Source organism: Glycine soja, chromosome 19 (assembly GCF_004193775.1).
Source record: "Glycine soja cultivar W05 chromosome 19, ASM419377v2, whole genome shotgun sequence".
In the NCBI taxonomy this organism is placed as follows: Eukaryota; Viridiplantae; Streptophyta; class Magnoliopsida; order Fabales; family Fabaceae; genus Glycine; species Glycine soja.
The window spans coordinates 3,605,799-3,628,783 of NC_041020.1; the positions used below are offsets into that span (position 1 = coordinate 3,605,799).

Below are 22,985 nucleotides of genomic sequence, written 5' to 3' on the forward strand. Positions count from 1 at the left end.
TTGTGATATTTTTCTAAGGTTTCTGGTGTGTGTCATTCTCCAATTGGTGGATTTTAACTTCCCATTTAATTTCCCTTAATAATCTGGCTCAAATCCTGAATCTTCTCTTCTTCCATTTATCTCTTTTTCTTCCTTATTACTCTCTCTTTTTGTTAATATTTTCTTTCTCCGACTTTCATCCATCTTCTATTTTCGTTATTTTGATATTTTAATTCTGTTTTCGTAAATAAATAGGCACGGTTGTTGTTCCCAACAAGTGTGTTGCATCTTTGGCGGGCGCAATGGAGCAAGAGAATCACAATATCAAATGAGTGAGTTTGCTTTGAAAATCGGAATGTGTTGTGTGTGTTGGATTTTCTGTTTTTGATAGAGTTCTCTTATGATCTTCATTCTATTTTTTGCGATTTTAATTATGGTTCTTTTACTTTTTTTGATCTACTTTTTTGTGATTTGATTTTTGGGACAGTATGCAGTAACAACGACGGTGCTGAAGGTGATGGTGCTCTGCCCATACAAGGGTTGCAACAATAGGATTAACAGGACAATGTTGAAGAATAAAGTCCCAAAGTGCATTTTTTAAGGAACCCAAAGCCTACATGATGATGATGATAATAATAATAATAATAATAATATATGAATGTTAGTCTTTTTGCTTTTTTTACAATACCTTTCTTTTAATTCTTTCATCGAAAATCATTTAGCGTAATGACCCGTGCGTATGCACGGGTTACTGACTAATTTTAACATAAAAGAGAAACATTCTAGTATTCTATAACCATGCCTCGAATTAATAATGCCTTTTCATTCTCATTCAAGCTAACAAATATTATTTCTCCAGTAAAAAAATATTATTTCTATATTTTTTTATCTGTGAAAAACGAAGTTATTATCAAAAGATTTATAATAACATTCATATTTTGTTCAATCAATTAAACTAGATTTTCTTGACTTTTAAATAAACCTAAATTATCTCTTCGTGACCATGTCTTCAAACTACAAATAAATTGGTTGAGTATTTGACTATTTTGTAAGGTACCATACGACGATATAGTTTCAATCATTATTTTGTATAACTTACTTTTTCCTTCTCTTACACTACTCATCTATTATAGTGCATCTTATAAAATTTGTACATGTTGTATATGAGTATCATTATTTTTCCACGAAGGTCGAGTATTTTGTTGAAATTGTTTCCATTTAAACATTTAAAGAGGCTGTTCGTTTTAAAAGAATACTTTAATATATTGTCACCTTATTTTGAATTTTTTAAAAATTTATACAAGAAATAATGTAAATAACTCTTGATTTCTATTTTCACTTTTCCTGAACAAAATTGAAAACAATATTTTCTGAGATCAAACTACGCTAAAATATCAATTTAACACCTTATCGTCGAGCCTACAGAATACTGTATCTAGTTGATAATTGATTACAAGTAATCCTAAAATATTTGTACCTTGGACGAATGATTAAGATAATTTTTCAGTTCATTATTTTCCGTCGTAGGCAACTTAATTTGTAGCAAACCATGCTATAGACAACTTAATAAGCAGAAGAAAACAATCAAATTTGACATTTAGATAGCTAAGATAAATTTTCATCAACAAAAGAATGCAGCCACTATATTATAATGCAAATTACAGAAGGAAACAGACAAAAATCATAGTCATCTAAGAAGGCAAGGAGTATTCCATCCAGGCCCATGCTTCCCTACATCCTGTTTCCTTTACCCCTATTCAGTTGGTTCTCATCCTATTCTGTATTTTTTTTCTTTTCCTTCCTATTTAATGTACAAGTTAGCCTATCTATCATGTACTTTACATCAATCCATATTGCCTTGAGTTCTTAAGGCTACTCCTGCGGCCACTAAAACTTATCTTGCGTGTCGCACTTCCGCCAGTATAATCCTCATCATCATCCCCGTTGTCGTACCCACCTGCCACGTATACAGGTTTCCGAACTTGAACTCTTCTTGGCGTAGTTGTAGGTCGCTTTCGTTTTATATTTGCAGTGTAATGTGAATAGTCCACAGTGTCTTCCCTCAAGGCATGTTTAAATTCCTGGTGCAACAAATGAGATAATGGCTAAAGAAACCCTCAATCGAATCAGGTGCATCAAATCAAAGCTCACAAAACATATGAAAGAGAAAAACATTCACTCAAGCCACAGTACCTGATATCTTTGTATCAATTCTTGCGGACTTGTAGGCAAACTGAACTGTGAATCACCAATATTAAAAGCAATATTCTGTCTGGAGATAACCTCTCCAGGTTTCGGTTGTTCGGTAGGAGAATAAGCCTGAACAGGTGGGAGCGCATTCCAAAGAGAGAACTGTTAGTTTTCTATTCCATAATGTCCTAGCCAAGGATACACAACATTTAACTGTAGGTTAAGTGATGATAAGATGTGTTATATAACTTTACCTGACAACGGGCATCATCAAGACTATACATGATTTTTAGGTGTCTCTTTAGCTTCAAAAGAAGCTGCAATGCAATTGCTGATAAACAGTCGGCCTGTACAAGCATAGGTAACAAAATAACTACATGCGAATGAATACAATAGCAACTAATCCAAAAGTGCATCTTCTAATATTCAGGCAGTATTAGGAAAATATTTGATATTTGGCATTCTCACTTTGAGCAGGAAATTCCATTTGCAAAACTTTAAACGTTCTTGCTCACAAACAACATTACTGAAAATATTAACGAGTGCAGGTTCCAAAATACCTGAACTTTCTCCAGATCATCTTTTGCGAAGGAAAAAGGATCTGTGTAACCCACAGAATGCAGATTTGCTTCTGAGCTACCATTATACGATAAAGGATAATCTGTCAGTTGATGATTTGATCCATTTAAATCCAGGGTTCTCATGTCATTCATATTTGGCTGAAGATCTACATTTTGCTGAAATGTTCCATTCAAATCCAATGGCATTACTTGGCTTGCAACAGTAGGCTCATCGGTCCCCTGTTGATACATTCCATTCCCATGAGGTGTGCAATGACGTGAAATGCTTGAAGTCCAGGCTTTAAAGTTCGCTTCTAGTGGTCCAGCCCTTACTTGAACTACTCGATTGATAGCATAGATTAAATAAAGGGGCTCGTCAGGTGAAATGAATGGCAGCAATGCTAGGACTTCCGTGCAGTATCTGCGGAAAAAAACAATTAAAAGGTCATTTATGAACCCTTATAAGAAACAAAGAATAGCAACAGATAGTACTTACATTAAGAAAGCTATTAGTAATTTATTCCATCTTGGATTATCAAATTTCCGCACGATCGAGGACAAAAATTTGTTCCTTGACACCCGGTTCCCTCGGATGAGCTTGTAAATTCGAGAAACCCCAAGTTTAGCTTGAGCAAGGGAGCCAGCCTCGGGCTTCCCTTTTCCAGAAGTAGAGGTCTTAGATTGAATCTTATGATCAACATTTTCAGAACTGCCACAAATAGATTGCATAAACATAAATGACATTTGAAGTCCATCACCCAAGCGGCTTTCAAAAAATGCAGGGTACCTGAAAAGATGCTTTAATTAGCTAATACAACCAAGCTCACATGTACCAGATCAACAAAACTAAATACAGGAAATATACTTTTCATTCATATTCATCAGAAGATGATGAGCCAACTTTGAATTTGACTCCAAAGGATCCGTTTCAAGGGCTATAAGGTATGGAACACAGGTGATTGGATGAACAAGACCTTGGCGCAGCACAACTTCAACAATCTGCAGTATTAAAAAATCTCTTATTCTAAATATTCAAGGGCAAAAGAAAACTAGACCATTTTCACTGGAATGCTTAGGTCCCAATTCCCTTAGTGTTGCAACATATTCAAACGGAACTTGGTCCACAACAATAATTTTTTTCTTTCAGAAAAAGCACATTAGAAGTCACACTTCTCCGTTTGCAAAAGCTAAACAATGCTAATACAATCAGGCACTTAACCTCCCAAAGAAAATAAAAACGATAGATAATTTAAACCACATTCCAAGAGACTAACTTGCAACAGCAAGATTCACCTTTAAACTCCTCTGAAAAGCATCTACCTAATTTCTCATCCCCTTTATACCTCACTCCACCAATCCAAAAGATTTGGAGGAATAGAAACTATCATAAATACAATACACAACACAACACGTGCACTCTTCTGTTTATTAACTCTTATTGGTTCAAAGGCAAGATTCTAATTGTTCTGTAGCATTTGGCTCAAGAGTGTTGAATCTGATAAAAAAATAGAAGCTAGATTCTGACCTTCAGGGCTGATTGACGAACATGTTCACTGAAATCCAAACATCTGCCCAAAATATTATCCCAATACAACTGAACTATACCCCCACATATGTTAGTATCCCCAGCACCAGCAGCAACAGGTACACTCTTCCCGGCTCCAACTGAGTAACCAGCAACATTTTCATTATCTTTATCCGTTCCCATTTGACTTTCAGCATCTAGAAGATACTCGAACATGTTTTGCAATCCTTGAATCTGATTACTAGAAAAATTTAGTATACACAGAATAAATATATATATATATATATATATATATATATATATAAAAACAAAACACATTACCTTAAGGCGAGTATCAGATGCAGAGGATAATGTTTCCTCCAGTACTTTTCCAACATCATTTTCCAGCATATATTCAGGCCTAGCAATTAGTACAAACCCTAGTGCCTACAAGAGTTACAATAAAACATTAACAGATTTCAAGATGAAACCGGGATAAGAACCAAGTTAACAAATAAATCTTACCTGCAATGATCTAACCTTGACAACAAAATCCTCCACACAGAGATACTTCATAAACAATTTGACACTGCTTCCAACATCAATGAGTTTATTACTGGAGCTTGCTAACAATCTATTGCCATAACGGATTAGCAACCCAAGACAGAAGAGAGATCGTCCAACTTTCTGTAAATAGCAGGGAAGCCAATTTTTATTTTACATCCCATATAAAAATAAAACAACCTTCATCATCAAGCTAAATAAAAGATAAGTATAAACACTCCACAACACAAAATTACATTATAATGTTCATGTCCAAGCTAAATATTCAAAACCATAGTTCTCTACACAAGCTATAATCTACAAGAAATAGCCACTTTCCTTGACACTGATTTAGTTACCACTTATCAGATGTATAGTCCACATAACAAGAGTTCATAATACATAAACTACCTCATGCATCATTTAGCAAAATCCTACAAACTTTTAATAAACAATAATTGAGTACTGAAATCAACTCCACTTGATGTAAATACAAAAAAAGTACCAATCTAGCACCCTTCTCTGTAAAAAGAAACATTAGAAATGAAGTAGGTCTAACTCCACCCCAAACGTTAGAAGGCGAGAGGATTGTCCAAGACATAAGAGTATGGCCATATTTTCAATAAGTTGAAAAACATTGCTATGAATTGCAGGTGAATAAAGTCCAATAACAGATGTACTATATCAGAACATAAATTTAAACACGAATCTTGCAATAAACCTGCTTGTTATCAACTGCCTGAGTATCCAAACATTTGAAGAAAAACTGAATAAGTTGTTCAACTACAGCAGCCCCTTTTCCAGACATCTTACTCACAGAGCAGAGGCATCTGATAAAGAAAAAATAGTAAGATCCATAAGTATGTGAAAGGTCAAACAAACTCCCTTCTATTAAAGGGGAGAAAAACAAATTTTCTACTAATCCTAATCCACAAAAGTAACACGTAATATAATGGCATACTAGAATCTTAGATGCAATTTCAAGGTTTTCAGAAACATTTCATAAAGTACAATAAAAAAATTATGTTCAAAGAAACATGCTTTTGCACTGGTATTTATTTACTGCATAAGAAAAATATTTAGATATTCTCACATTATGCATAAAAAATTTATGCAGCAACTATAAACTGTTGACCATCAGGAAAAATTCAAGAACTCCACGTCACATGAATCTATCAGCTGGTCAATTCCAGGATAAAGCGGAACAGAAGAAGTAAAAGAACAGAGCTAACTGAAGAAAATAATGGTAAGAAATCATAAGTACTTGATACAGGCATGGACAACTGTCAAGAAAGAATGCCGGACAATCATCTGTTTCAAATCTTGCTCAAGTTCCCCAACAATACTCGGAGGCAACTTCCCAAGCATGGGAAGCACAGCATCAATTATGAATAGTATACTCTCAAGTAGCTGTGCAACCGTGCGGTTGTCAACCTGAAAACAAGATACGGTGCATTTTTGTCATTTTCAGATTATACTTTCTTGTAGGCCAAAAAGGAAACTGTGAGAGAAATATAATGAAATATCAGATACCAGGACCAATAATAAATACATCTAGAGTCAAGACCAAAGCAGAAACAATATGCCTAATAGAATTATGCTCAAGTATGCATGTCATAAATATACAAATTAGTATATGTACACACCTATTGGGAGTCTTAAATGTGACAGTAAGAGGGAGGGGACAAGGGGGATGAATACGTCTTGTCCCAGCCCAGCACCCTGCCACAACAATTTCTTTTTACCAATAAGGCTATAATAAAATACTCCTAAAAAAATTTAAAGCAATAAAATAAAATGAAAGTGACTTGGGAGGGTTTGGATCTATGGGTTGGGATAGGTATGAAATATCTAAAACCCAAACTTGGGTTGAGTTGTGGGTTTGACATCCCCAATCTAACCCAACACACATAATTACATTTTTGTCGTTAATGAAATGACACCATTTGCAGCCAGATACCATCTTGAGCCAGGGTTTATGGGGAGAAAATGATCTTCTATCTATAAAAGGGATATTAGACTGATGGGATAAAATCTGATTTAGGCAGCCACAATTCTGCATTGGAGTTATTAGGCAGTTTTTTTATATTAATTTCAGATTAGGCATTTACAGATAATGATGTGACTCATGTGACAAGTTTTTTTTTTGAACGGCCAAAGATAATATTATATATATGATAAAAATAGTACCAGAAGTACTACAAGGAAACAAAGGAGATAATATCTCCTAAAACACAAGAACATAACCATCAAAATAACAAACCAACAAAGAACAACAAGGCCCAACCCTACAGAGCACACACTAGGTAAAAGCCTAAGACATAGATGAGGACCATTGGTGGAAAGGAACATTAAAATCCTTTTCCCACCCCCTCAGCCATGACCAAGTGAGAAAGATTGCATTATCCACCAATTTGGAGATGACAAAAGACTGATTATTAAAAATCATGTCATTTCTGAGATTCCATATAGATCTTGTAGCTGCTATCCACCAAATCTTCCTCCTACTGTTGGAATCCCTCGAGCCAGCCAAGGAACAGTGCTGAAGAAAGTTATCCATAGGCTTACAGTGCAAAACTGTATCAGTGATATAGAAAATGTTATAAACTTGTTCGAAAAAGAATTAAGGTGTCAAATTGTTGTTCCTTGTGTTTTGAAGGATGAGATTCCTTGTTAGGGGCAACCCTGTGTGAATGTGGGGGGGAGGTTGCAGAGGATCCTAACCTCTGGTCTATTCAGAAGACAAGTGGGCCCATTAACTAACTAATGACTAGTCAGTTTGACTTTGGACGGGGTCAAAATAATAAATAGGAAGGAAAAGGGGAACCAGGTGGTGGGGGCATTATATATATATATATATATATATATATATATATATATATATATATATATATATATATATATATATATTGGAGATCGTAAAGACATTTGTGGTAGAGTCCTGGATCTATTGAACATCCAAGGGAGGTTTATTAACGTATCACTGAACTTCTGTTAATTCTCCTGTCTAACCCTGATTCTATTACCTCATTGATATCAGATTTGGGTATGGAAATTCCATCAATAAAAGAAGCAGTGTTATTAAAACTGGATCAGTGATCGACCCGATCAACGTTCTGGGTAGGTGGGTCACTAATTGAACCACATGAACCGGTGTATAATTAAATATGAAATTTTACATTACAAATATAGTATAAAAATAATTTTTATCAACTACTTATTATTAAGTCAGTTAGTGCAGTGGTAAATTTAATTTTGAGCTACCCATGCAACATGGGTTCGATTCCCATTCCCAAGCAAAATTCTCACACCCTTTTAAGTAAGTTCACGTGCCTCACCATCAAAAAGATGGTTTACATTCCACAATCTGGCAGCAGGCAGAAGATTGGAGGGTGTGCAGCAGCAGATGGTTTGATTCCAAACCAGCCCTAGAAAAGTGTCCCTTTCCCAAACCTGACATATCGCCAGTTCTGTCCTGGTTCAGAGCCTGGTTGATGACGTCATTTCAGGTGAAATGCATTTCTGATCTGATAAGACCAAACCATGGGCCGGTTTCTAGTTCAACTGGTCAGACCAGCCGGTCCAATCCGATTAAATAACACTGAATAAAACATCAATTCTTTTCTCTCTTTTCATCTACTGGTCCAATTTTATCAGATGGAGTATACATCTCAGCCTCATAGCTCATCCAAAGTTCAAAACAATAAAAGAGGAACTAATTTAAAGCAATAAAAGAGGAACATTACATGATTCATAATTACTCTAGAGTTAGTCAATATATAAAAGTTATAACCTGACTCTTCAGATATGGCTGCAATGTAACAACAAATTGGGAAGGGTTTGAAGCAGGTGCACAGAGAGTTGGGTCCACAAGACAAAATGCATGCAAGACTAACACATATGGAAGTGCACCCACTTCCACTCCATCATTGTTCATTTCGTCAACCTGATCATTTAACAAAATCTGTCATTTACATATCAATGTAGCCAAGCATAGAAGATCATGGCATAAACAAAATACTATCATACCTGCAACATCTTCTCCAGCAAGCATTTGCACATCAACTCACAACGCTTACGCACTATTGCAAGGGACACTGGGTTTACCCCAACGGCTTTTGCAGATTGCGGCAAAAAATCAAGTGACAAATTGCGCTTTATTACAGTTACAAGAAGTTGATTATTGGGCATTCCTCTCAACATTTCAACAATTTGCTCTGTTTTCTTAACTATGTCAAGTGGAACAGTACTACCATCCCCAAAGACCTGAGTTTGTGATGCAGGAGGCTCCTCAAACCAAAACTCACTAAATGTTTTGCAAACAAGGTCCTGCAAAAAGCATAACAAAGAGAACACTCTTAGCAACTGAAGAGAGTGAGAGTGAAGATAAATGAATTAACAAAAATATCATAGGCTTAACATCAAATACGTAGTTTACATCCAATGACAAATAATTTACATGGCATGATGAACTAACCATTTAAAGAGTGCAAATGAAAGTCATAAATATTATCATCACCAATGCTATAAAACAAGACCATGTTTGGAAGTAAGTTAATCTTCAAACATAATTATAATTTACACTTACAATTCTTGACAGCTAAGTATGAAGTATTTAAAATACATAGTAACATATCTTAGAGGTTCAAGCAATAATTTTAAAATACCTGGATGCTTGCTTCATCATCACTAACACGTGAAATTATCTCTGTGCAAGCTCTTGTAAATCCAGAGAAGTTGGCATTTGAAGTGCACATATCTCGAATGATTTTTATAGCTCGTTTCCGAACACTTACTCCAGTATCTTTGATTCTCTCAGCAATCTTCTCAAAATACTACAATACACAATTGAGAAAACTGTTTTAACAACTCATCAACCCTAAGCAAGAAGCGTCTCCATACCAATGAAGTTTATAAGAAAGGACCAGTCTTGTTATTGACCATTAAGGAAAGATCCAGTGACACATACCTTAAAACCCACACCTGGATGTGAAGCTATATGCCTACCAACAAGTTCCAATGCTGCTTCTCGAACAGATATTGCAGAATCACAAAACCTTCCTTCAACAGCTGATTGTACTCGCTTATCACCCAATACCTCTGGATCTGCCTCTACAATGATACTAACCTGCTCATTATAAAGATGGAAAAAATTAATTTGGTGCAAAGAAACAATTATGAGCATCCCATTTCACTCGAAAGCAAGAAACTTCAAAAAAATATTTTAAACTTACTGCTTTTAAAGCCTTAGCCCTAATAACAGGAGAGTTCTCCCTCAAGCTTGCCTGTAGACATCATAAGAAAAAGTTAGTAAAGTAGAATTTTTTGACAAATTGAGGAGAGGAAGAGTAACAACAGACCAGAAGCGTGTGAAGAATCTTATCAAACCCTCGGCAAAATGAACTGTTTTGGCCCAAAGCTGAAGTAATCTTCTTGACTGAATCCCTAGTCAATATAGAAGACACAGTACTAGAATCCCGTACAATGATTTTTGATTTCATTCTAGCAAGGTAGTAACTGGACTTCTGCTGACAATTTGAATCATCTTTGTACCACAAGCAGAGATAAAACCTGTACATCATACACATGCATTACTTTTGCATATATATAACTAAAATGTCAATTAGAAATCTGTCGTGAGAACAAACCAGCAGATGAAAAGATGCAGATCATCAGCTGAAGTAACGTCTTGAAGGTAATTCAGAAGTAACTGTTGAACAATCTCTTGCTTAGAAACTTCAGAATCTGTATCATGATTCTTTTTCACATCATTCTTTTGCTGGGAATTGCAACATGATTGTAATACAAGTAGTTGCTTATGACAGATGCATGTCTGGCAAGACCATTTTCGACTGGAAACTTCATGTTCTTTAATGCCCAGGCAATCAGCATGAAAAAGCCTCTGGCAACCATGACATATGAACAAATTTTCTACCCTTCCTCCCAAACAGACACAACATGTATCTTTTGGATGATGCTGAGCAGCAGCATCCTGACTAAGTAAATCCTGAAGTATCCAGAAATTTTCCTGGCTACAAACCAAAGCATCACGCTTCAACCTTGCAGCAATTGTACCAAGAATATCAATCGCCAGGGAACGTGCAGAGACATCCTTAGATTTTGGCCCGGCATTCTGAAGTAGTAGGACACATAGAACCTGAAACAACTCTCAGAAGTAAACTAATCTGATGCAATTACTAAAATAATATGTACAGATATGCAGATCCCTGCAAGAACACAACCACACATGATGTACCTCTAGAATAGGAGCTGAAGCAGGATATTCAGGTAAATTTAGAGTTGTCAGTAAATCTGTAACAAGATTCTCTATAATGGATTTCAGCTCAGAAGCATCATGAGTCTTCACACTTGCAAACCGCTGAAGTACCCGGCTCCAAAACAGACAGCAGGATTCTGTCGCTGCCTCATGGCATTTAATTGGATAACTAACATCAACAGAGGCTTCTAATACAGCATTACCATTTGAAGCCATTCTTAAAGCATCAGGGAGGTTAGCACTACAATGAATCAACTGAATCAGCAAAGCAGTAACCATTTGGATCTGCCTTTGCTCTTCCTCGCGTACGTGATAAGATCTTAAAGCTCGTTTTGAATATGGTAATTTCCACAGAAGTTGAACCACTTCATCTATCACATAATTGCGATGTTGTGTGTATAAATAGAATATCTGTACCAACATAGTGGAAAAACAACAATTAGAGCATATGCTCACCAATATAGAGGAGTATTAGCATTATCATATGAGCATGAAAGATAACAATCACAGATCTATAAAAGAGAAGTATCAGTACCGCACTGAGTAAACTGATTGCCTTCAATTGCAAAAGCTGGATATTATCAACCAAAAATGTTGTAATGCTTGTTTTTACAAGTTGTAGTATGCAACTATCTGATAACCTCTCTATTAACAACAAATCTTTGAGTAGCCCAAGAACAGTGCACAACTTCTGAAGAATAGTATTTACAGCAGTAGAGAGCCTAATAAAGCATAGACCAACAAGAAAATAATAAGAAATGTATATATTAACAAATCTAACTATATAGATGCACAAGAAAACCAACTTAAAGAACGCATAATGTGGACAAAAATACTCAGACCTGCTTGATGCTGATTTCTTCAACTTCGAAGTCTTGCTAGTTCGCCGTTTCTTGCTGGCTGAACCAAATTCAGCATCATTATCTTCATAATCATCAACTGGAAAAAATATAAAGATTAGGATTTTGAAACCACGTAGAGGAAATAATCCCTTTCCAATCTCTCCCTCCATTTCCATGGTCCCCAATGGGTCCTATTAAATATTATCTGTGAACTCTGCCATTCCCATGGTGACCTCAGAGAAATTGTAATACATCATTAACTACAAATAAATTATAGTCAGACATACAATTTAAAAGGAAAGTGTTCACTTCCAGTAGCATTTTCATCCTCCAAAATGTGAAATTAAGAACAGTATAAAAAATGGGTTCTATTCAGCACAAAAACTAAAAAGGCTAACCTTCAAATGCAGTGTTCTCACTAGGTCTATGTAACGCACGGTATGATGGATCACATGCACACATAACATCCATTATTTGACGCCTGGAAAACTCCAGAATTCGCTCAATGATCTGACATGGATAAATTACTTTCAGACATTACAGATTAATATTTAAAACAAAAAAGGTAACAGCCTACACAAGTTATGAAAGCCAAATCAATAAAATCATTGATTTCACGCATGTACAACAATACTTTTCTCCTGCTGAAGGAGCTTTTCTTTTTATATACTTGCTTCGCATAAGAAAGATACTAATAAAATTTATGTTATTCATATTAATAATATTTGCTTGAAATTATCATAAACATAGAACGTACCTCTTCGTTATAGAGTTGCTTTGGCATATCAGTGTGAGCCATCACTGCTAGTGCAGCATGAATGGACTCCAATGCAATTAAAACAGATGAAACTAATTCTGAATCTGACTGGAACAAAGAACAATAACAAAAAATCACAATAAATTTACTGTGTAAATTATGATTAAAAAAACTGCATATAACTACCATGCCTTAATTCAACTAGTGGGATCAACTACATGAACCAAGCATTACTATTGGGCTCTACCAAAAGCCAAATTTTAAATAAATCCATCTATAGCAAGGTCATCACTAATGGTTTCTCCAAGTGCTTTCTTCTGTCTTCCCTGACTTCCTTAAGTCTAACATGATCTTGAAAGGAAAAAAAATAGCCTAACATATAATGATATAAAGATTCTGGGTTTAAATATTAAGAAAAGTTTGCTTGTGAATGGAAATGGGAATAGTATATGACAAGGCAATGTAGACACATTTAAAAGATAAATCATACTACCATATAGTCAGATTGACCATGACTGTTGAGAATTGAGCACGTGAAGCTTCAGCTACAGAGCTACCAGACTCAAATCGACATAGATATTGGTGGAACTTCACAAGTACTGACATATATACTCTACATACAATTTTTCACCATACAACCTTGCCAAACTTGATCTATGCACTAAAGCTCTTTGGATATTAAGTTTTTGTTTGCTACCCAATAGCAAATGGAAACAGATTTTATTAGAAAAATTGAAGTCATTCAATGTCAACTAAATCAAAAAAGCCTAAAAATACAGTATAGACTAATACAAAAGAATTGAAAATTGAACTTACATTATCGCATTCCTCAATTGACAGGCCTTCTGCTCTATGTATCTGATGATCTAGAACCTTTAATAGTCTAACAAGGACTTCTACAGGAACCAAATGCAGAAGTTTCTTTTCACGAATAGATGTTATCTCATTGACAAGTAATCTAAGATCTGTAAGAGGCAATGGCAACCATTCTGCTTCATCTCGATCATCACTATGAAATTCAGCATTGTTGCACAAGTCCTCCAAAAACTCACGAAACCTTTCAATGTAGGTACCTAAAAAGATTACCATGCCAGTTGAATATACATGTAAAAACAGCATGTGTGCAATGTGTGCCTGCAGGCATGTACTTACAAGCATAGAAATAGAGAACAAACAAAAACAAAAGGTAGGATTTTAGGAACCAAGCATACACTGACCTTGAAGCTCAGCAGAATCAGGTGCTAAGGATATTCCATCACCACCTTTCTTTTTTACTTTTAATTTTTTAGAAGACAACGAAGAGATATCCTGCCAAATCCATTTTCAAAATTAACAAATGAAAAGAATCAAAAACCAACTGTAAATATTATATATATTATATAATATTTGTATATTTATACATTTGTGGAAAAATTATCAAGCTGGCGACTATGTATTGCATTATAGTCTTTTTGAGTCTGACTTTGGATAGGAAAACTTGATTCTGATTGCCTTTTTTCAGGTACTGCGGCACTACCAGAGATCTGCTCCTTGACATGACCTGAGAAACTTGACCAATACAATAAACAATAAGCAGATCACCATTAAATTATTTAATGGAAAGCCATAAGACCAAAGTAAAACATAAACTTCAGGAGCAAAATGTGAACAGCTATAAGTTTGACATCACAAAACCAAGTTCTAGTTTTATCAAACAAGCAAATCACAGTAAGCATCTTGAAAGTTATAATTATAATTGACAGTAATTTGTCAGCATAAAATCAAACTTCATTACATTATAGCAGTTTCACTTCATATTAAATCTCATTCAGACTAAACTTTCCCAAGTGCAAAGGTATCACACCCTCAATCTCTGTCAGATCATTATATATAGAACAAATTCCACAATGGTGATATTCAGGGCAGAAACCAAGTACTCTGTTTACCTGCAGTGCTGTATTCAAATGCTTCAGGATTGCACCTGAGAACTTCATCATGGAGTTCTAAAGGCTCAACATATATATAGGGAACACCTTTGGCTTCATCTCTTAAATTCCTGTAGAAGACAAAATAAACAAAGTTGCATTAAATTCAATAATAAATCCATTGGTAACGACACAAACAACATTGACGATGATGACGACAACAATATGTATCCCTTTGCTGAAATAACAAGATAAATTTGAACACGTGGAAACAACTTGAATGAATGTTGTTTCATTTATAGCAAATGGCATGGCAAATAAAACTCCATGCTGGTTGGCATGAACTGTGCTCACAAAGTATAGTTACTTATTCTCAACTAAAACCTCTCATAAAGTTTTAAAAGATATTAAATTCAATAATAAATCCATTGGTAACGACACAAACAACATTGACGATGATGACAACAACAATATGTATCCCTTTGCTGACACACCAAATTTTAACAAAACAAAATAAATTTGGACACATGGAAACAGCTTGAATAAATGTCGTTTTGTTTATAGCAAATGCCATGGCGAATAAAACTCCATTCTGGTTGGTGCAAACTGTGCTCATAATGTATAGTTGCTTATTCTCAACTAAAACCTCTCCCATAGAGTTTTAAAAGATTAAAAAAAAAAGTTAAGTTCTCACAAACTATAGATTAAACCTTAAGCACAAGGTTTTAATGAATGGTCTGCGACCATGATTTCCGCCACAATTCAAGGTTTTTGGAGTGTCGGGAACTGCAATTGAGGGGGCCACATTTGTCCATCATTTCCCGGAATCAAGGAACACGACGTGACAATTAAAAACCTTGCCTGTGCACTTATTGTAATAGCATCCAACACTAATCTGCCTGTGACCTAATATACTATTTCTTTATTCGTGAAATCATTTGTTTACCTAAAAAAACCAATTACGAATGCCTCATAACCGATTATTTAACTTAAAAATTGATTTAAAAATATTTATTTACTTCTCTCTTTCCTATTTCTTTCCTATGCTAAAAACAAAACAGCACTATTTGCACTCTATTGATCGCCTATTTCCATTCATTCTATTTCTCTATTTTCATCCGCTCTGTTGCTCACCTATTTCTTGCCTTCCAACCAAACACATTGTAAGCAAGTAAGCAATCAACTACCTAAGTCACAAATTTCATAAGAGGACCAAAAGCCATGCCTCATCACATATGCTACAGTAAATCACACGAAAATTCAAATGCAAGTAACTTCATCTCACAACGGCGAACTTCAATTGCACGAAAAAATTAACAACAATTCAAGCAAAATTTCGAGCCTAATTCAGCATATGCTTACGAGATTCATTGATTCAACAAATGTAGAACGCGGACGGAAGGAGAAGAGAAGAAGAAGCTCACAAGTATGACACATCGGTGTGGCGGAGCAGCTCGGCGATCTTGGCGGACTGCGCGAGTACGTCGACGCGGTTGAGGCGCGCCGGCGAGTCGACGAGGCGGAGGTCCTGATCGGAGGCGCCGCAGAAGACCGGGAGGGACGGCAGCGGGAGGCACGAGGCGAGCTCGGAGTGGACGGTGTTGGAGAGACCGATACCGCGGTGGCCGGAAGACGCCAGCGCGGCGGCGCCGGAGGTGGCAGGGAAACTCATGGATTTGGTCACGGGAAGGGCATGAAAGCGCGAAGAAACGGTGAAATCTGAGGGCGAATTAGGGTTTTGGCGGAAGAAATTTGGGAGAAAGAGGAACGGAGTGGGAGCCCTAGAGGGACAGATTTGGAAGAGAAATTGCCAAGTGAATGGCGGGGAAAAGAGAAATTGTGTTGGGAATGATTATCTAGAGAAGGGGACTTCAAAGTGGATTTGGTTTTTATGATGTAAGAAAGAATCGAGTCCAGTGGTGAAATTACTTAGATACCCCTACCGTTTTGGGAAGATTGTCACGGAAGCTAAAATACGCACACACAAGACACAACGTGAGAGGAGAAGGAATTGGGGGTGGTGAGGCATAATAAACAGAGTGAATGTTTTGTTTTGTTGTTATTGTGTGAATATATAAGAAATATCCATAAATATTATTAGAAACATTTAAGAGATTAAATTGCTAAAATTATATAAGGTTTATTATTTATATTAAGAAAATTTACTTATAAATATAATTTATCTAAGTAAAATAAAATCTTAAGTAATTTCGTATATAACTGAGAAGATAATAAATAAAAAAATTGATTTTATATGTTGACTTCACAAAATTTATAAATATAGAGTGTTATATATTTTTATTTTAATTTATAATATCATAACAATAAAAATTATTAAAAAATGATAGTTGGCATAAATTGTTGGCAAATTTGTCTCACCAAGAGATGCAACCCAAAAAGATTTAAAGTCAACAAGTAAAACTTGACTATTGAAATGGAATACTATTGAAAAGTTTTTCATTAAGAGTGTGTTTGGATGGAAAAATTTGAAATTTTGATAAATTTTAAATTCTAAGAATTTTAAATACTTCAATTGAAATTTTTTTATTTTCAAAATTTTGTGTTTGGATAAAAAAAATTAAAATTATGAGGATGAAAAAAATGAATGAAAAAAAAAGAGAATATATGGTGGGTGTGCTAGTTATACATGTTCCTCTATGCTATCGATATTTTAGGAGCTTCTTGAAGAAGATTATGAGAAGAGAATTTCAATTTCTCTCTAGATTTTTAGTTGATTAAAATTTCAAAATTTTAAATTCTTCATAAAAAACATCCAAACAATGAATTCTAAATTACAGAAATTCAAATATATGATAAATTATTTTTCTGAGTTAAAATTCTCTATCCAAACGCACTCTAAGATCCTAGTTATTATTAACACGATAATAGAAACTCGAGTCACTTAGGATCATATCCAAACTACTAATAATGATTTTAAGTTACTATAACATTCAAATTTATGAATCGGCCATAAAAGTTGCAAGATTATAAATCCATAATTTGGGAGATAAAAGCCAAACAATTATAATTAACATTTGCTTTTAGAAGTATGATTGGCTGTAAAAGCAAAACATCAAAATAGATTGTTGTATCAATAGAAAATTAGGCAATATGACCCCAATTAAAAACATGACATCACATCACACACAAAGATCCTAGAGCTTCCTTACAAGATTATTAGAGCCCATAACAAAAAAATAGTTCTAACTTTCCCACTATTAATGCGCAACATTCATCCCATGTCCTATAAAATATATACAAATAACTATACTTTAGTGATGATCCTTCAACACCACTACTATCAGAGCTAAATTGTCTCCTTAATGCCAAAATTATGCACGGAAAATTCTTGGGTTGAGCAAGAACACGACTCTTAGTCGCGTACACTATTCACACAACTGCCAAACTTATTGGCACCATGCTGCAAAATAAGAAATGTAAACTTATAGTCACCAAAAAAAAGTTTAAGGAAATTACTTGCTTTCCCATTTCTTTCATTTAATTTCACCAAACAATGTTGATGAAAGAATAAGGAATATGCTAACCATAAACAAAAACTTGAGTAACCACGTAGAAAGAACCAACAATACATTATATTATGATAGAACAGACCGACTGCACAACTAAAATTAAAACAGAATACTCAAATATGACACACACATAACAAAATATAAGCTTAAGAAAATGACAGTCTAATATTGAAAATTTAAACAAAGCATAAAAGGGAAGTTATTATATACAATAAAACATGGAGAATATGTTAGAAAATTAAAATAAAATAAACGAGAAGAAAATACAAAGCCTTAAACTAAATAATAGAACAATAGTAGTAGAATAAAATAACTTTATTTGACAGAACATAATCAACAATGTAATATATCATACAATAAGCACAAGGAAAAATAATTTAAGGGAGAAATTTTTAATTAGTCAAACGCATAAACACTATTCTTAGAGAGTAAACGTCTCTCTCCTAATATATGACAACCCATTGGTTCCGATTGTATACAGCGAAATTATCCCTGAACCTTTTGAACAAGAATGTTATTGCTCTCAAAAATAATTTTTTATAAGAAAGGAAAATTTAGAAAGAAAGAAAACAAATTATTTATTGTACTTGTGTGTATCTTTCAAAGAGAACAACAAAAAAGATATATATATATATATATAGACCTCTTTATGCAACAACAAAAAATCTCAAAGTAAAAACCGTTAGAAATCAACTTATAGATTAAAATAAAGATCAAAATAAACGTAACATACTGGATTCACCTACTGAAAGCAAATTTTTTATAAAAAAAAATTAATTTTACTTAACAGATTCTAAAATAAATAATTTATTTTATAAAAACAGAATTAATATATATTTATATAAATTTTAAATTGTAAAATAAATATTTACTAACAGAAATATATAATAACTACAACAACAATCAAAACTTGCATATGAATATGTTCAGCTAGTTCTCACCATCGAACTATTTGCAGCAGAGATGCCAATAGAATGGCTAACTCTGAATTCCCACTATTAAAAAAGGACAAAATTCATCAATATTTATTTTCAACACCCTAAAACTGATGGTCAGTCATATTGTTACTCAGAGTTCCCAAGAAATTGACACCATAATTGTAAGCAAGTGTTTGAATTTGGAAGTAGGTAAAACCTAGAGGAAAAAGGAGAACTTTAGTATGTATCTATGGAGAATATTAACTAACTCTGCATGCCACTTTTTCAACCCTTTTTAACATTTTCTTTTGTTAGATTCAATACCTACAAATTAAATGCGCCTTCAGCATTACCGGTCTTCCGTTAAAAAAAAAATAACATGTATAAATCTAACAATATATATTCAAAGAAGAAATGATAAAAAAAAACATGGAGAATATATAGAAAATTTGAACAAAAAGGAAACTAATTATAAATATAATAACTACAACAACACTCGAAACCTGCACACGAGGGATAGGTCCTAGCTACTAGTTCTCACCCCAGTAATTTACTAAGAAGCAAATCAACAGAATTTGCAAATCAATTTGTTACACTATGTCACTATCTCCTATAAGCATATATAGATCTAGTCTGCCATAATTCAATATATTGTCTTTATAAACAATTTCTAATGAACCAATGAAAAAGCAAAAATCTTCATGAAAACTGAGTCGTGAATAATTTCATATATGTACAACAAATAATTGCATATGTTATGGTTACTGTGATTTTTTTTCATTAGCATTCTCCATCATATTCAAAACATGCTCCTACTCTTGAACATCATCTTCATAAAGTACCTTTTCTTATTCTTTCAAGGATTATTTTTTCAAATGTGCAGACCTACCAGGGTTAGAAGTTTTCTTCACACCATAAGAGTTCACAACTCAAGTGAATGCACCTAAACAAAAAATTCCCCCATATATGGGAACAAAAGCAACCATCATTCCATATGGCACATTTGCATTTTTCCATTTTCTTGAGTCGTTGTTAGCATCTAGCAATTCTAAGTTGCTTTATCAAGTCTTTTTGTGGCTACAATAAAAAGTTAAATAAAGAGGAATGAGCATCTGGTGCAAATGGTATATTTTGCATCCCCAGGGTTGGATGAACTTGTAGCAAAATTGAATAAATCAGTCCTACCAAAATATATTTTTGTCATGATTTCTTATATGTTGAAAGTTGTTCTTTTGGTGCAAATTGCCTCAATTTCTGCCTCTTGGCGGCAGGTGGTGGCTAGAATGAACAAAAGCAAAATAAAATTGTTGGAAGTGTAACCCAATCACTATTTGCATACACATCAACTTTTGGAAAACTATAAATGTAGCATACTACTCAATCAACCAAGCCATAGATTATTTGCATCCCACTTAATATAGATTAAAAAATAGATCCCAACTTCCTTGAACCCTACTTAATATCTTAGTAAATTGTAATTTTTGTCAAACTTATAAATTTAGAATTTGAAAAAAAATAATTAAACTCATCTCAAAGGAAGAGTAATGAATATATTTTATTAACCATTTATTGACCTATATTATTTTCACATCCATTGCCATATACTCTAGAATACCTCTAACCTACAATCTTCCTTACCAGTGTCTTGTGAAATTTTTGCTTACAAAATTAATTAGATCCCTTACTTAAGACAACACGATAAAATGGTCACCACAATCCCATAAACTATTTCTAAAAATTAAAGGTTGTTATTACTTATAACTACAAAAGATGTAAACAAATGAAAGTGCACAATGAGCAAATGAAATTCCTGAAAGTCAACTCTATCACAACAAACATACCAAATACTTGCATGTTGCTTCCTTAGGATGCAACACCAATATGTATACTAAAATGAAACATTTGCAAAAAAAATTATAAAGAAATAAATAACCATGCATAATAAAATGGTAACATGTTTACCATTATTTTAGCCAAGCTGTGGAGTCATGTCTTCATTTAAATTGCACATCACCTAAGATGAAATAATAATAAAAATGTAACAATCAACAAAATAAATGGGTAGGGCAGGAAAGAAGGATAAGGAAAATAATGGGCAAGAAAGAAAGGGACAAGGAAGAGGAAGAATAAAGAAAAATATCACAAAAGGATTACCAAGTTAAATTTAAAACACATTCTCACTTCTACAATACCTTCTTCAAATGTCGTTACCCGATAAGAAAGATAAATCTGCCCTTTGGTGTTTGGTAGATAAACTCAGTTGGAAGCAACTATTGAGCCATCATGTTCAGAATTGTAGGAACCCCAACACCGTAAATTTTGAACTGTGATTCTCTTAGTTATACTCCTCACTTAGTTACACCGCGTCGAAATACTTTTGGTTAAAATTGATTTTCAAAAATAGTTAATTAAGTTTAGATATTTTTATTTCAAGAGTAAATTAATAGTGAAATTTAGTTTAAAAATTTGGTATTGGAGTTGGAGTTGGAGTTGGAGTTGGAGAGTGTCTTTATTGCAATGAGAATATGAGCCCTTATTACAAATGGATACTATTATGAATCGAGAACGATAAAAAATGAAGTAGATAAGTAGAGGTGCAAGGCCCATAAATTTGAGATATACTATTATCACAACATACGAGGTTACAATGGCTAATCATAAAGCATTTCTCAATGCATTCTTTAAAAAAAAATATGGGTAAAAGGGGTACACTTGAAAGTGCGATTTTTGTTTGAACAACAACTTTGGATAGGATACCTACCCTTTAAAATCTTGTCGGTTAAACCATAGTTGCTGATAGTAAAGGGTTTTGTAAGGGATGTGGAAAACAAATAAAAAGTACTAAACACTTATTCTTTGATTTCAAATTGTCTAAAGTATTTGAAAGGAGGTTTTGTGTTGGTAGGGTATTAGTGCAGTTATGTACAATGACATACAATTTGATCTTTTCCAATTCAGAGGCTGAGTAGAATGTGATGAGGGAAAAGCTTTAAGATTACTTTTTATATGGTTTGCAACAATTTGGAATATTTGGCTCGCACAAAATGCATTGATCATTGTTGAAAAAAAATTGAATATTGATGAGTTAGTTGAATCCATTTAAAATTATATGAAAATTGATTGCAACAAGCTTTGTTTAAGTCATATCTTTTTATATAATGCTTTACTAAGAGTGTTATTTAGTAGAAGTCTTCACTGCCGCTAAGGCCCCTGTAACCAAATGGGAATAAATCATCTTTGCATGTGCACTTCCACCCTCCATAATTAATGTATAAATAGAATGAAACAACAATTTGTATAATCAGGTAAGCAAATGTACAAAAATTAATGTATAAACATAAAAGAAAACTGGGGAAGAATAATGGGTAGTTCAAAAATGTACTATGAATTACCTTTTTCGTAGTTAATGTATAAATGTATAATTAAGATTCTAGATTACATGTTCCTTAATATACAAATATGTTACAGGAAATGTAATATAAAATACATTGTTGAATTATTCAATATATTATGGAAAGTCCACTCTCTAAGTATGTTGGGTAATCTGAAAATATATTATGGATTACTCAACATACTTACAAAGCACATTTTTTAGAAAAAGAAAAAACTTATGGATTTATTAGACAAGAACAAGCAAAATGCCAACAAAAACTATGGCAAAAGAACTTACCTAAAATGACTTTTTCAACGATGGAGAAGAATGTGGTGGTGGTTACCTTGAACACAGTGGTGCTATGCTACCTTCAGGCAGCAAGCCAAACACTAACAAATGAAAGGAAGGCAAATAGAGAAGAAGTAGGAGATACAAGAATAAAAGGAGAATGGGGGGAGGTGCAACCACGATGCATAAAATTGAAAAGAGAAAGGAGGTGTTATGGTTATGGCCACACAAGCTTAAAAAAAATGAGGTGCATTTATGTCAATTTGTGATGATTTAACCTTCTTTTGGGGTGCAGGAAGCAAAAATGAGAGCATAAGCCTT

General features: G+C 34.0%; 1 protein-coding gene across 1 annotated transcript; it reads right to left on the reverse strand.

Annotated features, from left to right (window-relative positions):
• Nucleotides 1–1,546: 1,546 nt before the first annotated feature.
• Nucleotides 1,547–16,440, reverse strand: LOC114398135 (sister chromatid cohesion protein SCC2-like). The gene is made up of 28 exons (XM_028360291.1): nt 15,981–16,440; nt 14,578–14,687; nt 14,053–14,192; nt 13,870–13,960; nt 13,469–13,725; nt 12,653–12,760; nt 12,294–12,405; nt 11,896–11,992; nt 11,589–11,775; nt 11,033–11,464; nt 10,425–10,933; nt 10,137–10,347; nt 10,011–10,061; nt 9,746–9,904; nt 9,444–9,611; nt 8,806–9,105; nt 8,570–8,722; nt 6,041–6,210; nt 5,498–5,606; nt 4,759–4,920; nt 4,576–4,680; nt 4,255–4,488; nt 3,595–3,728; nt 3,226–3,516; nt 2,730–3,150; nt 2,424–2,516; nt 2,173–2,298; nt 1,547–2,060 (listed from the first exon to the last, which is right to left on the reverse strand). The coding sequence occupies exons 1-28, from the start codon at nt 16,226–16,228 to the stop codon at nt 1,818–1,820; spliced, it is 5,421 nt and encodes a 1,806-aa protein (XP_028216092.1). The 5' UTR covers nt 16,229–16,440; the 3' UTR covers nt 1,547–1,817.
• Between the last annotated feature and the right edge of the window lie 6,545 nt (nt 16,441–22,985).